Source organism: Sorex fumeus, unplaced genomic scaffold, assembly GCF_029834395.1.
Source record: "Sorex fumeus unplaced genomic scaffold, SorFum_2.1 ptg000122l, whole genome shotgun sequence".
Taxonomy (NCBI): domain Eukaryota; kingdom Metazoa; phylum Chordata; class Mammalia; order Eulipotyphla; family Soricidae; genus Sorex; species Sorex fumeus.
The window spans coordinates 62,452,000-62,466,394 of record NW_026606179.1 but is presented as its reverse complement, the minus strand read 5'-3'; the positions used below and the strand labels follow the sequence as shown (position 1 = coordinate 62,466,394).

The 14,395-nt window shown below is 70.4% G+C and overlaps 1 protein-coding gene across 1 annotated transcript; it reads left to right on the top strand.

Moving 5' to 3' along the window:
- The first annotated feature begins 10,570 nt into the window (after positions 1-10,570).
- Positions 10,571-13,102, top strand: GINS2 (GINS complex subunit 2). The gene is made up of 5 exons (XM_056136149.1): positions 10,571-10,745; positions 11,244-11,358; positions 11,967-12,066; positions 12,771-12,897; positions 12,977-13,102. The coding sequence occupies exons 1-5, from the start codon at positions 10,656-10,658 to the stop codon at positions 13,100-13,102; spliced, it is 558 nt and encodes a 185-aa protein (XP_055992124.1). The 5' UTR covers positions 10,571-10,655.
- Positions 13,103-14,395: the final 1,293 nt, after the last annotated feature.

Genomic DNA, 14,395 nt, shown 5'->3' with positions numbered 1-14,395 from the left:
TGGGGCCAGAGCTGCCCCCCGGTCAGGGGACTGGCCAGTCCCTTGCGTCCACCGCGCAGAGCCGGGCACCCGTGGGCTGCGCAGGGACAGCGTCGTCTGGGAGAGGGAGAGTGGGCTGGACCCGGGACAGGCCCCTGGGGCTGCAGGGAGGAGCTGGGGGGGGGGGGGGCGCAGCCTGGGTGCTGCCCAGAGGAGACAGGACCAGCTGCTGGCACCAGTGGGCTCTCCCAGATCCCAGACCCGGCCAGAGCTGCAGCTTTGCTTCTGTTAGTTTTGCTTGGGGGCACCCCCTCGGGACTCTGGGGGGCTGGGTGGAGCCAGCGGGGAGGGCGGGCACCTGCCCCCTGCTTCTCTCCGGCCAGGCGGGGCGTCTGTGCAGGCGGATGTTGCAGCCCTGTAAGCCACAAAGGACCAAGTGCCCCAGTTCCTTCTTCCCCTGAATGTCAGGGTCCAGTCAGGGCTTGGTGGGGCCTGGCCAGGGCAGCGGGGGTCCCCAGCTGGCTGAGAGGGCAGGAGAGGCCGGAGCAGATGGTCCCCGCCAGGGGGCGGGGCGAGTGGGGGGCAGCCCAGTGACTTAGCTCCTGGCTGGCTTCAACCCAACCCCCTGCCAGGCAGGGAGGGTCAGGCCACGCCAGCCCCATGTGGGGGCGGGTGGAGGCAGTGCTGGGCGACCCTGGCAGCGCTCAAGGTCCAGATGGGGTGCGGGGATCGAACCGGGCCGGCCACGTGCGCCCTCCCGGCTGGGTTTGCTCCTGCCCGGGGCTCTTCCCTCAAGTAAAGAGACACTGAAGCGGCCGAGGGGGCTGGGATTAAACCACAGTGATGGAGCAAGGGGGGGGGAACGGACCTTGGGACCTGGGGGGCTCTGCAGGATCTGGGGGGGTTCGGGGGGGCTCTGTGGAATCTGGGAGGCTCTGGAGGCTCTGGGGGGCTCTGAGGACTCAAGAGTCCCAGGCCCTGTCTCCCCTTGGGCCTGTGTCCACTCTCGGGTCTCCACGGCCCTGGAGAGTGTCCAAGGGGGTACCTGCACCTGAGGTCCCGTGGCAGCGGCTGTGCTGGGGGCTCTGCCCAGCGACTGCACAGGCCATTTGGGGTGCAGGGCCACTGCGAACTGGAGTGGGGGCTCGGGACCCCCAGACGCAGCCCTTTCGGGTGGAGATGCTCCCTCCCTCCTCCCTGCCCGCCTTGGGCAGTGCTCAGGATCACTCCTGGCAGCTCAGGGGACCAGGGACCCAGCCAGCCGGTTCGCAAGGCCAGTGCCCTGCCCACTGCGTCTCCAGCCCCTTGCACGGGTTCGCGGGGCCTCAGGGTCGGGCGCTGGGGTGGTTCTGCCGACTCTCACGGGCGTGGACAGCCTCGGGCGTGACACTGCTTGGAGGCCGGGGCAGTCTGCACAGAGAACATTCCGGAAGCCCCAGGCTCCAGACTCCAGCACCTCCTCTGCAGACACAGCCCGGCGGCGGAGGCGGACCCTGCCCGGGGCTGCTCCCTGGGGAGGCCGGCGCGGGGTGGGGGGGTGGGGGGTGGGGGAGGGAGGCAAAGGGGGGTCGGGGTCCCTGACCTGACCCCTCTGCTGCGTGTCCGGCTCCCAGGGCTGAAACTGTGCGTCGGCCGCAGCGACGGCCAGGACGAGGCGCCCGTCCTGAGCGACAAGAGCCTGCCCGTGCCGGACATCATCGTCACGCCCCCGACCCCCACGGGCCTCGCGCTGCAGAGGGACTGCAGGAGGTGCACAGGTGAGGGGACGGGGGATGGGGCAGGGGTGAGGAGGTGGGGCTGGGGCGAGGGAGAGGCTGGGGCTGGGTTGGGGGCGGGGTGTGGTGGGGCGGGGCGGGCATGGGTGAGGTGGCAGGACTGGTGAGGGGCAGGGTTGGGGGCGGGGCTGGGTGTAGGGCGGGGGTGGGGCAGGTGAGGGCGGGGCTGGTGAGTGGCGGGTGAGGGGTGGGGCTAGGTGTGAGCGGGTGAGGGGCGGGGCGGGGTAGAGTTAGGGGCGGGGCTGGTGAGGGGCAGGGTGGGACTGGGTTAGGGGCGGGGCGCGGGTGAGGAGGCGGGGCTAGGTGTGGGACGGGGTGGGGTGGGTGTGGTGGCGGGGCTAGGCGTGGGGAGGGGCGGGGCGTGGTGAGAGGGCGGGGCTAGGTTTGGGCGGGGTGGGGGCGGCGCAGGACTGGCTTAGGGGCGGGGCACGATTGAGGGGCGGGGCTAGGTGTGGGGCGGGGCGTGGGTGAGGGGGCGGGGCGGGGTGAGGGGCGGGGCGCGGGTGAGGAGGCGGGGCTAGGTGTGGGGCGGGGTGGGGTGGGTGTGGTGGGGGCGCTAGGCGTGGGGAGGGGCGGGGCGTGGTGAGAGGGCGGGGCTAGGCGTGGGGAGGGGCGGGGCGTGGTGAGAGGGCGGGGCTAGGTGTGGGCGGGTGGGGGCGGGACAGGACTGGCTTAGGGGCGGGGCACGATTGAGGGGCGGGGCTAGGTGTGGGGTGGGGCGGGGCGTGGGTGAGGGGGCGGGCAGGGTTAGGGGCGGGGCTAGCTGTGGGGCAGGGTTAGGGGCGGGGCGTGGTGAGGGCGGGGCGCGGGTGAGGAGGCGGGGCTAGGTGTGGGGCGGGGTGGGGTGGGTGTGGTGGCGGGGCTAGGCGTGGTGAGAGGGCGGGGCTAGGTGTGGGCGGGTGGGGGGCGGGGCAGGACTGGCTTAGGGGCGGGGCACGATCGAGGGGGCGGGGCTAGGTGTGGGGCGGGGCGTGGGTGAGGGGCGTGGCAGGGTTAGGGGCGGGGCTAGCTGTGGGGCAGGGTGAGGGGCGGGGCGGGGGTGAGGGCGGGGCGCGGGTGAGGAGGCGGGGCTAGGTGTGGGGCGGGGTGGGGTGGGTGTGGTGGCGGGGCTAGGCGTGGGGAGGGGCGGGGCGTGGTGAGAGGGCGGGGCCAGGTGGGGGCGGGTGGGGGCGGGGCAGGACTGGCTTAGGGGCGGGGCAGGACTGGCTTAGGGGCGGGGCACGATTGAGGGGCGGGGCTAGGTGTGGGGCGGGGCGTGGGTGAGGGGGGCGGTGCAGGGTTAGGGGCGGGGCGCAGGTTAGGGGCGGGGCTAGCTGTGGGGCAGGGTTAGGGGCGGGGCGGGGCGCGGGTGAGGGGCGGGGCTTGGGAGGAGCGGGGCGTGGTGAGGGCCCGAGGCTCGGGCTGCGGGCGGGGCACAGGTTTGGCGTGTCCCCAGCGCCGGGGCTTGTGCGGCGCCACCCTGGGCAGGTCCCCACGCGGCCACGGGCCCCGCTCGCCCCTCCACGCGGTGATCTGCCTTGTCTTGCAGGAAGGGAAGTCGAGGCCCCAGGGGCCGTGAGGACCCGCAGGGCCCGCGACCCGCAGTCCGTGGCCGGCGGGTCCAAGGAGACTCAGTGGTCTGGGGGTTCCCGGAGGGTTCTTGCCCAGCCCCAGCAGCAGCAGGGCGCGGTGGGAGAGGACGGCGGCCCCCCGCCCAGACCCGCCCCCCTCGGCCCGGGGGGCAGAGGTCGGGCCGGCCCGCCGCGGAGAAGGGGGTGCAGGAGAGACCCCGGACCTCGACCTCGGGGTCAGAAGAAGCCGAGCCCGTCCACGCCTCGCTGCGTACCTTTGAGCCTCAGTTTCCCCACCTGGAGTGGAGGGCGCCCCCGAGCAGGGGTGGGGGTGCGTGGTGAGTCTGCGGGGCCTGCCGCGGGGACGGCCCCCTGCCCGCGTGCGCTGACCCCCGTCTCCTAGACCGCGCGGAGCCGGGCGCCCCCGACGAGGGAGACGCGGAGCCCGAAGCCTGAGCCCGACGCCGCCGCCGGACCCCGCCCGCCCCGCCCAGGGCCGGACGCCGAGGCCGCGTCCAGTCCCGCCGCCGCCGCCGCCGCCCGCCCCGGCCCGCGGACAGACGCCTCCGGACTCAGACCCCCGCCCGGGGCCGCGCCCCGCCCCCCGACTCGCGCGCCCTGCGCTCCCCGCGGCCCGCCCGCCGCCGCCCCCAGTAAAGACGGTCACGTGTCCTCGGTGTGAGCCTCGCTGGGCGCCGGGGGCGGGGTCCGCCCCGCGTCGGGGAGACGGACGCCGGGGGTCGCGCGCCGGGGGTCGCCGGCCCCGCTCGGGCCCCGCCAACCCACCTGGTTGGTGCCACGGAGCTCGGGGCGTCCGGCCGGAGGCCCCCCAGGGACCGCTGCGCGGGCGGCGCCACCTCCTGCGGCTCCGCAGCCACGGGCGGGTCCCCGAGGGGCGGGCGGGGAACCCCCGGACGCGGGGACGCGGGTCTGAGCGAGGCGCTGCTGGGTGCGGGGTGGGCCGGGACCCCCGCGCCGGGCCGGGCCGGCACCCGTGCAGTTCGCACGGCGGCCAGCAGAGGGCGCCGCGAGCCGGCCTGGAGGGGCTGCTGGTCGGTCCCTCACTGGGCAGGACCCGGGGACGGTCAGGGGAACCCGAGGACCCCTGAGACCGCTCCCAGGAGCCGGGGCGGGGGAGGGGGGGCGGAACATGCCCTCGCAAGGCCAGCTGGCAGTGCAGGGGAGATGACGCCAGGGCGCCGTCTGAGGGAGCAGAGGCGGCGCTGTGCCCAGGCTCTGCTGGGGGCCTGAGGGGGGGGGTCTGTGCAGCCCCCGGGGAGCGCTGAGTCTCGGCGACCTGCGCCCCGGGACGGTGGGAGATGAGGGGCTGGAGGAGGCGTGGGGCCCTCGGGTCAGAGCTGGGGGCTCTTCTGCTTCCGCATAGGGGTCGCAGAGACCTTGGTGACAGCCCCTGCTGTAGTCTGGGTGGGCAAGTGGGGGGGGGCCCCAGCTGCAGCAGTGCTTGGGGACCACGTGGCGCAGACCCCTGTGCTGCCTCTCTGCCCCCATGTTCTTGATTCTTTAAAAGAAGCGTGTGGGAGCCAGACACACTACAGCAGACAGGGCACTTGCTTGGCGTGCAGAAGACTCGGGGTCGAATCCCGGCACCCCATAAGGTCCCCTGGGTCTGCCAGGCGTGGCCCAAACAGTCCCTGTCACTGTCACTGTTCATCGATTTGCTCCAGTGGGCGCAGTAACGTCTCCACTGTGACAATTGTTACTGTGTTTGGTATGTCGAATATGATACGTCACGGGTAGCTTGCCAGGCTTTGCTGTGTGGGCGAGATACTCTCGGTAGCTTGCCGGGCTCTCAAGAGAGGCAGAGGAATCCAACTCGGGTCGCCATGTTGGCCGCTTGCAAGGCAAACACCCTTATTTTGGACCACACCCGGCAGTGCTCAGGGCTTACACCTGGCTCTGCACTCAGGAATTACTCTTGGTGGAGCTCAGGGACCCTATGGGAAGCCGAGGATTGAACTCAGGTTGGGTCATGTGCCAGGCAAACGCACCTGGGCATTTGGGCCTCTCCCTCTGCCCCCACCCCAAGAAAGACTTTTAAAAATAAAGTGATTGTGCAGAAGCCTTCCTGGCACTCGGGGGCAGGGACTGGCAGCATTGGGCGGGCGGCCTGCAGGCATTAGGGCCCGGGCCCTCGAGGTGACACAGCTCCTGCCCAGTGCTGGGCCACACCCTGCAGTCCTTGGGGCTATACCCAGCAGTGCTCAGGGCTACTCCCAGCAGTACTGGTGAACTTACTCAGAAGTACTGGGGCTTTAATCCAGTAGCACTGGAGATATTCCTAGGAATACTGGAACTCTTCCCAGCAGTGCTTAGAGCTTTAGCAGTTCTGGGCAGTTCCCAGAAGTCCCTGGGACCTTAGGGCTCAGACCGGCAGGCTCCAGGGCGGGGGTGCCCGTAGCATGGGTCCTTGTCGGCCTTCCAGCACATGGGGTGTAAGCTCTGACCTTTATCTCCTTGCCCTGATTCTTTTTTGCCCTACTTTTGGTTTTGTTTTGGGCCACACCCTGTGGTGCTCGGCCAGTTCTGGCTCACTGCAGGGCGAGGACATATTGGCTGCTCCTCGGGGTACTTGGGGGACGCAGTACTTGGGGGCAAGTCCTGCCATCTCCCCAGCCCTGATTCTTAGTTCTTTTTTTCTGGGGGGGGGCACAGTCAGTGATGCTCAGGGGTTCCTCCTGCCTCTGCACTCAGGAATCACTCCTGGCCGTGCTCGGGGGACCATATGGGATGCTGGGAATTGAACCCAGGTTGGCCGCGTGCGAGGCAAACGCCCTCCCCGCTGTGCTATTGCTCCAGCCCCTGATTTTTAGTTCTTGAGTCCGCTCCTTTTTGTCTGTTTGTTTGGGGACCACACAGGTGGTGCTCAGGGCTTACTCTTGGCTCTGTGCTCAGTGCTCAGGGCTCACTCCTGGTGGGCTGAGGGACCATATGTGGCACCGACCTGATGTCCTGTTGCTCCATCCCTGCCACGAGCCTGTTCCTGAGCTAGGAGGTAGCGCTCCAGTGTCTGCAGTCCCTTCCGTGTTCCCGCTTCCGGCCACCCGGCAGCGCGGGGGCTGCTGCCTCCGTCCAGGGGTGCCGGGCCGGCCCGGGCTGCTGTGCTGAGCACGTCGCCCCCAGCTGCCTCCCCAGCCCTGAGCTTATCTCAGTTTTGGTTTTGCTTGTTTGGGACCACACTCCACAGTGCTCAGGGCCTACTTTTGGCTGACTCCTGGCTCTGCACTCAGTTACTCCTGCGGGCTTGGGGGGCGTACGGGGTGCTGGGGCCTGCGCCCAGGCTGGCCGTTTGCCAGGACAACAGCCCCGCTGTGCTGTCACCCCGGGCCCCATGTTTTTGCTAGTTCGTGCCGCCCCAGCAGCACCTCCTGTGTGGCTCCCGGTGAGCTGTGTCACATGTGTGAGACCCGCGTCCTGCCCGCAGTGTGAGCTCTGGCTGGCCCCACATTTTTTTAATTTACTTTTATTGAGCGACTGCACAGGGGTTCAGGCTCTTGCCCTGCACGCGGCGAGCACACGTGACCTTCAGCACCACCCGGTCCCCTGCGCCCTGCCAGGACCCCCGAGCACAGCGCGGGGAGTGCCGCCTGCCCTGTGGCGGTGGCCCAGGCGCCTCTACATGGACGTGCGTGGGGGCATCCTGCCAAGTAAGTAAGAACGTTTGCAAGCTTTAGGGCCACACGCCACGCCACACCCGGTGCGTAGCCGGACGCTCCTGCCCAGCTCTGGAGTGGGGGCAGGGCCAGCCCCTGCAATGCCCACTTGGTTTCAGTGCCGAAGCCGGGCATTCTGAGCAGCCCCAGCCGCAGCCACTGAGCGGTGCTGCTCCTGCCCCCGCAATGAGTGTTTGCAGGAGGGCCCGGCCCGAGGGGGGACCAAGGTGGGGGAGGGGACTGCACGGCCGTGAACTCTGACTCGGGTGCTCCAGGCCGAGAGGCGAGGGAACATGAGGGTCTGCCGCGTGGGCCTGGTGCCGTGGAAGCAGATGGAAATGTGGTTTTTAATGACAGCGGCAGATGGCAGAAGACACAGGCGTGGATTCGCACCCGGCTGGAGCCATTTCAGCTCAGCCATGCTGTGCGGGGGACAAAGCTGGCGCTGTGGGGGTCCTGGGGGGGGGGGAGAGGGGGGCTGCAGCCCCTGGCCGGGCTTTCAGGCTGTGCCCCTGGCTGCCACGCTCCCCAAACGCCTGTGCCGCCTGGCCTGGCGTGTGCCCTGCTGGGCCGCGCCCACGGGAGAAGCGGAGGGGGCTCCCAGCCCCGCCCTCCAGCCCTGCCCCCCACCTGGCAGTGCAGCCAAGCGCGCGCTCAGCGGGACGGTGCACCCACCGGGTCAGAGCGGTCACTGGCTGCCGAGACGCAGCGCGCAGAGGGCCAGGCCAGGCCTGGGAGATGAGGCTCCGGCTGCCTCAGCTGGGGGGCGGGACAGCGGTGCACTAGGCGGAGACTGTCCCCCTTCCCCCGGGGACCCCCCAGGCAACAGGAGGGCGCTGAGCTCAGCTCAGGGCGGAGGGCGGCGAGGGTGTCGCCCAGGGGTGCTGCTCGGGGGTCCCCTCCCTCTTCCTGGGACATGCACCCTCTGGGACACGGCCCAAGCCACCCTCTTACTGCCCCTCCGAGGACCACACTCTCTCAGGCACCCTGGAAGGCCCCGCCCACTCAGACACCCTGGCGGCCCCGCCCACTCAGGCACCCTGGAGGGCCCCACCCACTCTCAGACACCCTGGGAAGGCTCCGCCCACTCTCAATACCCTGGCGGCCCCGCCCACTCAGGCACCCTGGCGGCCCCGCCCACTCAGGCACCCTGGCGGCCCCGCCCACTCAGGCACCCTGGAGGGCCCCGCCCACTCAGGCACCCGAGGGCCCCGCCCACTCACAATCTGGCGGCTCCGCCCACTCAATACCCTGGGAAGGCTCCGCCCACTCAATAACCTGGGGAGCCCCGCCCACTCTCAGGCACCCTGGAGGGCCCCGCCCACTCAGACACCCTGGAGAGCCCCGCCCACTCAGACACCCTGGCGGCCCCGCCCACTCAGGCACCCTGGAGAGCCCCGCCCACTCACACCCTGGAGGGCCTGCCCACTCAATACCCTGGGGAGGCTCCGCCCACTCTCAGGCTCCGCCCACTCGCAATACCTGGGGAGCCCCGTCCACTCAGACACCTTGGAGGGCCCCGCTCTGGACGAGGGCCCCGCCCACTCAGACACCCGGAAAGGGCCCGCCCACTCGATACCCTGGGAAGGCTCCGCCCACTCAGGCACCCTGGGGAGGCTCCAGTTACTTGGGGCCACAGCCGGGAGCCAACCTGAGTGGCATTTCCGAGGGAAGCGGTGTGGGAGACTCGGGTCTGCCAGGTCCGAGAGTTCTGGGTGCCTCGGGCAGGGGCCTGGAGAGGGGGCTGCGGGGGCTGCGGGGCTGTGCAGGATCTCGCCCCGGTCCCTGCACGAGGCCGACTCCAGCCTTTGAAGTTTCTCGAGGGGAAGTTTCAGGAAGTGACTTTTTGGGCAGGAGCAAGTTGCTCGGACAGCAAGCCAGTCCCTCCCTGTGCCCCTGCCCAGCTTCCCGCATGAAGGTCCACGTCCGCACCTTCAGTGTCCTGTGCGGCCCCGGGGTCTCACGGGACCCGCAGAGTTGCGACAGCCCCAGAGTGATGGTTCTGCCTCCCCGCCCTGATGGACGTCTGGGGAAGCTGGTCCCGTGCTGGGACGTCCGTGCTGGGACACGGGACACAAGGTCCAGGGGCAACCGAGGAGCCGCCTCTCTGCCCTGGAGGCTGCTGGCTTGGGGGCAGGAACTTGGCAGGAAGTGAGGGTGTGAGCCCCCCCAAAGACAGAGCCCTGCACCTCTCCTCCCGCCCCTCCCTCAAGTCACTCCCACCCCTCCCCGGCACCCCTCCAACCCTCCTCACACTCCTCTGCATCTCTGCCCTCCTGCACCCCCCACCTCTCCCCTGCATCTCTCTCCAGTCCCCTTCGCCCCTCCCCACCCCTCCTCTGCACCCTTCACCTACAGGGGCTGTAGGGGCCTGGCAAGCCCGAGCCCCTCGGTCAGCGGATGTCGTGGCTCACACGTCACTGCGGCCACCACCAGTTCCAGAACTTTCCTGCCTCCCTGCAAAAGCTCCCCTCCTGGGGTCCGAAGGATGGTCCAGTGGGGTGGGCGACAGCCTTGCCTGCCCAGCTTCCGTCCGGGCACCCCATGTGTCCTGAGCCTGAGAAAGACTGAGGCCGATGCTGAGTAAGCTCCGAGCACCCCCAGGTGTGCCCCTCCCACCCCAAAGGCGCCGCTCCCCATTCCGAGGCGCTCTGCCGTATCCTTTGTCTCCTGGACCAGCTGGGACAGTAGGTGGCACTGCGGCCTCATCTAGGCCCGCCCTGCCCTCCCCTCTCCTCCTGCCCCCTCGCCCCCTCCCCTCTCCTCCCTGGACCTTCCCCTTCCCGCCAGCTTCCCCTTTGCTCTTTTGCAGGCGGCGAGAACCCGGGAGGCGGGGAGGCCTTGGCAGCTTCGAGCGCAAACATTTGCCCGGCAGGAAAACATCTCCCCATCAATCAGCGCCCAGACAAGCTGGCACGCTCTCCCGGCAGACTTCCGGAGGACCAGGTGGCCCCGCTCCCCTCCCCCAGCCCGGGCGGGGCTCCCGGCCGCCCCGAAGCACCGGCAGGGGGCGCGGGCCCCTTCCTCCGCCCGCAGGCACAGGGACCCCCCACCCCCGACAGCGCCGGGGTCCCGGAGCTGTGCCCCGTCCCGGTGGTCGGTCTCAGCAAGGGCTGGCGGTGAGGGCGTGTCCCCGGCCGTGTCCACGCAGGCCCCGCCGTGAGCCGGCTTCCCGTGGGGGGTTGGGAAGAAATCTGCGTTTTAAGGCATTTCGAGCAATTCCAGCCCGGTGCGGACGCCAGCGTGGACGCGCCCTGGACGCCTGCCCAGCTTGCCTCGGGGTGAAGCGCTCTGGCCCGAGAGCAGGGAAGGGTCACGGGAGCCGGTGACCCGGGCAGAGGAGCAGGACAAGCCGGAGGCTGCGCGGGCCGCGGGCCAGCTCCGGGGGGCGGGGCCCGGCCCGGGGCGGGGCCTGGGGGAGGGGCGGGGCCTGGGAGGGAGGGGCGGGGCCCGGGCGGCGCGGGGCGGGGCCCGAGCGGGAGGGGCGGGGCCTGGCCGCGGAGGGGGCGGGGCTGGCTCGCGCCCAGCTCGCCAATCGGCGGGCCCGTAGCAGCGCCAGAAGTGAGAGCGGCGCGCCCATTGGCCGGCGGGGCTGCTTCCGGCCGGGGGCGGGCCGCGCGCGGTGGCGGGAACGCGGTGCCGGAAGCGGCGCGGAGTCCGCTTGGCTCGCTGGCGCCGGCATGGACGTGGCCGAGGTGGAGTTTCTGGCCGAGAAGGAGCTGGTCACCATCATCCCGAACTTCAGCCTGGACAAGATCTACCTTATCGGGGTGAGCGCCGGGCCGGGCTGGGGTCGGCCGCTTTCGCCCGGACCGCGGGGCGCGAAGGGCGTGGGCGAGAGGAGGGACACCCGGGGGCGTGTGGGTGGACGCAGGTCCAGGTGGGCGGGGGGTGGGCTCAGGGGGGGTGTCCTGGGTCCAGGTGGGCGGGGGTGCACCGAGGGGATGTCCTGGGTCCAGGTGGGCGGGGGTGCACCGAGGGGATGTCCTGGGTCCAGGTGGGCGGGGGGGCGCTCGGGGAGGTCTCCTGGGTCCAGGTGGATGGACGGTGCCCTCACGGGGGTGTCCTGGGTCCAGGTGGGCGGGAGGTGCGCTCGGGGGCGGGGGGGGGGTGTCCTGGGTCCAGATGGACGGACAGTGCCCTCAGGGGGTGTCCCGGGTCCAGGTGGGCGGGGGGGGGTCGCTGGGGGGTGTGAAGGTGGGGCTGGGCGCCAGGCGGGGGGCGGCTGTGGTGGCACCCCTGGGCCCTGACACCCCTCCCCCTGGCAGGGGGAGCTGGGCCCCTTCCTCCCCGGGCTCCCGCTGCAGGTGCCGCTGTGGCTGGCCGTGAACCTGAAGCAGCGACAGAAATGCCGGCTGGTGCCGCCCGAGTGGATGGACGTGGGTGAGGCGGGCACGGGAGACGGGCAGCTTTGCGGTGGGGCTGGGGTGGGCCCAGGTGGAGTGACGGCAGTTCTAGGTTGAGGCCGAGCCGTAGGTGGACAGTGAGAGCAGGGTGCCCGTTGCCACGGCCGAGAGCAGCGTCTCTGTTGGGGGCGGAGCAGGAGGGCGGTGGGCCTGGGAACCCCCAGGCTCCTGGTCCCATGCCGAGCGTGTCCCCCTGGGGTGCGGCCGCCCCGTGCGCCCGCCTGCGCCCCTACGGGTCACACTCCCTGGCCACGCTGCACGATGGGGTCCCACTGGCCGGGGCGCCCCTTCCCCCTTCTCCCTGGGGGCCTGGCTGGGCTCTGCAGGACACCGCCGAGTCTCCTGGTCCTGCAGCCTCACCGCGCTGCGGCTTGGGGGTCGTTAGGGCAGTGAGACCCCTCCGCCTGGTGGTCTCATCTGTGATGTGGGGCGGGGGTGGGGTGGGGAGGGGAACGCAGGGCTGGGGACGGCTCAGGAGCGGGTGGGGTCCTGAGGCTGGGCGGGGGTGCTGGACAGACCCCTGGGAGACGTGTCCATGCGGCACGTGAGAAACGCCGCCAGCCCAGGCCCGTGTCTCGCTCTCAGAGAAGCTGGAGAAGGTTCGCGATCACGAGCGGCAGGAGGAAACTTTCACCCCCGTGCCCAGCCCCCACTACATGGAGCTCACCCGGCTCCTGCTCAACCAGTAAGTGCTCGCCTGGTGGGCAGGAGGGGCCAGGCGCTGGGTGCTGCCGCGGGGTCGCCTCCCGGGGATGGGTGCTGGGGTCCCGCGGCCTGGGTGCCCCCGGAGCAGAGCCAGTCGGGTCAAACCCCCGCCCGGGGCTCCCTGCTGGCTGAGGGGGGGGGCGGGCGCATCGGGGCGCTCAGGGGAGGGCCCGGCCGGGAGGGTCCGGAGCGGAGGCCAGCGCTGCTCAGCCTGCCGTGCTCGGGTGCCGACTTTGTGGGTTTTCGTCTCCCTGGCCCAGGGGTCACTCTTCCCTGTTCTGAGCTGGGTGTGGATCTGCTGGGGTTCGCCGACCCGCCCCGTCCCAGGCTGCGGCTGTCCCCAGGGCCATCCCGCTCCTCACAGCTGGGCTCAGCCCCTGCCCTTCGGTTTCTCCGGCCTGGCCTGGTCCTGGCGGGGTGAGGGTGGAGGCGGGGGCCCGGGACCCGGGGGGGCAATGGCACAGCCTGGCAGGCGCGTCCCCCTGGAGCCGTCTCGACACCCTTGGGCCGCTCAGATGGACAGGAGGATGCCGAGCCCCAGCGGTGCCATAGTGCGGGGCCAGCTGGACTCCCCTGGTCACGCTCGGGCGCTGGGTGGACAGCGAGCACAGGACGCGTGTGCTGGGCGCTGCTGTGGCCCCATGCTCGTCCTTCCCCGCCATCTCTGCCCCTCCCCCCCCCCAGTGCCTCCGACGACATCCCCAGAGCCGACGAGATCCGGACTCTGGTGAAGGACCTGTGGGACACGCGCACGGCCAAGCTCCGGGTGTCTGCCGACAGCTTCGTGAGGCAGCAGGAGGCTCACGCCAAGGTAGGGGTGGGTGGGCCGCGGGGCAGGGCGGGGGCCGCGCGGGCTCGAGTGGCAGCGGCGTGTCCGTCTTCCGTCCTAGCTGGATAACCTGACTCTGCTGGAGATCAACAGCACCGGGCCCTTCCTCACCAGGGCGCTCGGCCACCTGGCCCAGCTGCGCGCCGGCCAGCAGGCCCCTCCGGGCTCCCAGTCCCAGGACTGGTAGCCGGCCCTGGTGAGCACTGCCGCCGAGCCCCCGGCCTCGGGGCCTGCAGAGACAGGCCGGGCATCAAGGTGCGTGTCCTGCGTTTGGCTGACCCCAGTTTCATCCCCCGAGCCCCCGAGGCGCGGGGCAGAGAACTGGAGATCCCGTGGGGGTGGTGGGGGCCTGGGGCTTCCTGTTCAGCTGCAGGAGAGGGACTGGGCCCTCAGGCGGCGTCCAGGCTGTCCTGCTGAGGGCGCTCCAGGCAGGCGGGTCCCTCCACAAGTGAGGTCAGTGCTGAGGTAGCTGGCTGGTCAGCGCACGGAGGCTTCGGGAACCCGATGGACGACACGTGTGCCCAGCTGGGCCCCAGCACAGCCCGGCTGCCTCAGGGTGGCTGCTGGCCGAGGACCGTCCTGCTCCCTACGGTGTCCACGATGTGACCCCATGGGCTGGACAGTGACAGCAGAAAGAAGAGATTGTGTCCATGACACCTGTGACTCTGGACTGCAGAACGCGGCGGTCGGTCAACGGGCGGGCGCCCCTCCACTGTCCATCTGGGCATTCCCCGAAGCGGGCTGACCCCTCCACTGTCCATCCAGGTGCTCTCCGAGTTGGGTTGGCTCCTCCACTGTCCATCCATCCGGGCTCTCCCCAAGGTGGGCTGACCCTTCCAGTGTCCATCCGGCTCACTGAGGCGGGCTGGCCTTCCACTGTCCACCCACCGGGCTCTTCCCACGCCCACCCCCTGTAGGGCTGGGGCAGGGGTGGAGCACAGCTGGTGTCCCCCGCCCCCCCACCAAAAATCCCCGAGAATAAAAGATTTCCCTCTTGCTCTGATTTAGGAGGATTTTATTTTTTGGGATGTTGTCAGAAATTACAGCCATATATTCATAAATACCTAATTACTACATTCAACAAATAATACAATACAGTGAGTTCCACAGCACCAGCTGGGTCACCCCACAGCGTGGCCTGCGGGTCTCCGGGCAGCGCCCCCTGGCGGCGGGTCCCAGCCGCACTGAGACAGCCTCGAGGTGGGGCCGGGCCCGGTCCAGGCCAGGTGCAGACCCCACTGCAGTGCTCCGGGCTCCCCAGGGCTCAGGTGCCCGCGTGCTCAGGCCGTTCCCTTACCAGCCCGGCCGACTAGCCCATCGGACAGCGAGTGAAGGTCTGGTTCCGAATCACGTAAACAAAAACGGTTCCTCCCACTGGGCCTTGCCGGGCTCCGCTGCGACCGCCTGCCCGCCCAGTTCTGCAGGTGAGGCCTCTCCCGGGCAGCTGCCCCGGTCACGCACGGCACAGCCCGCAAGGAGG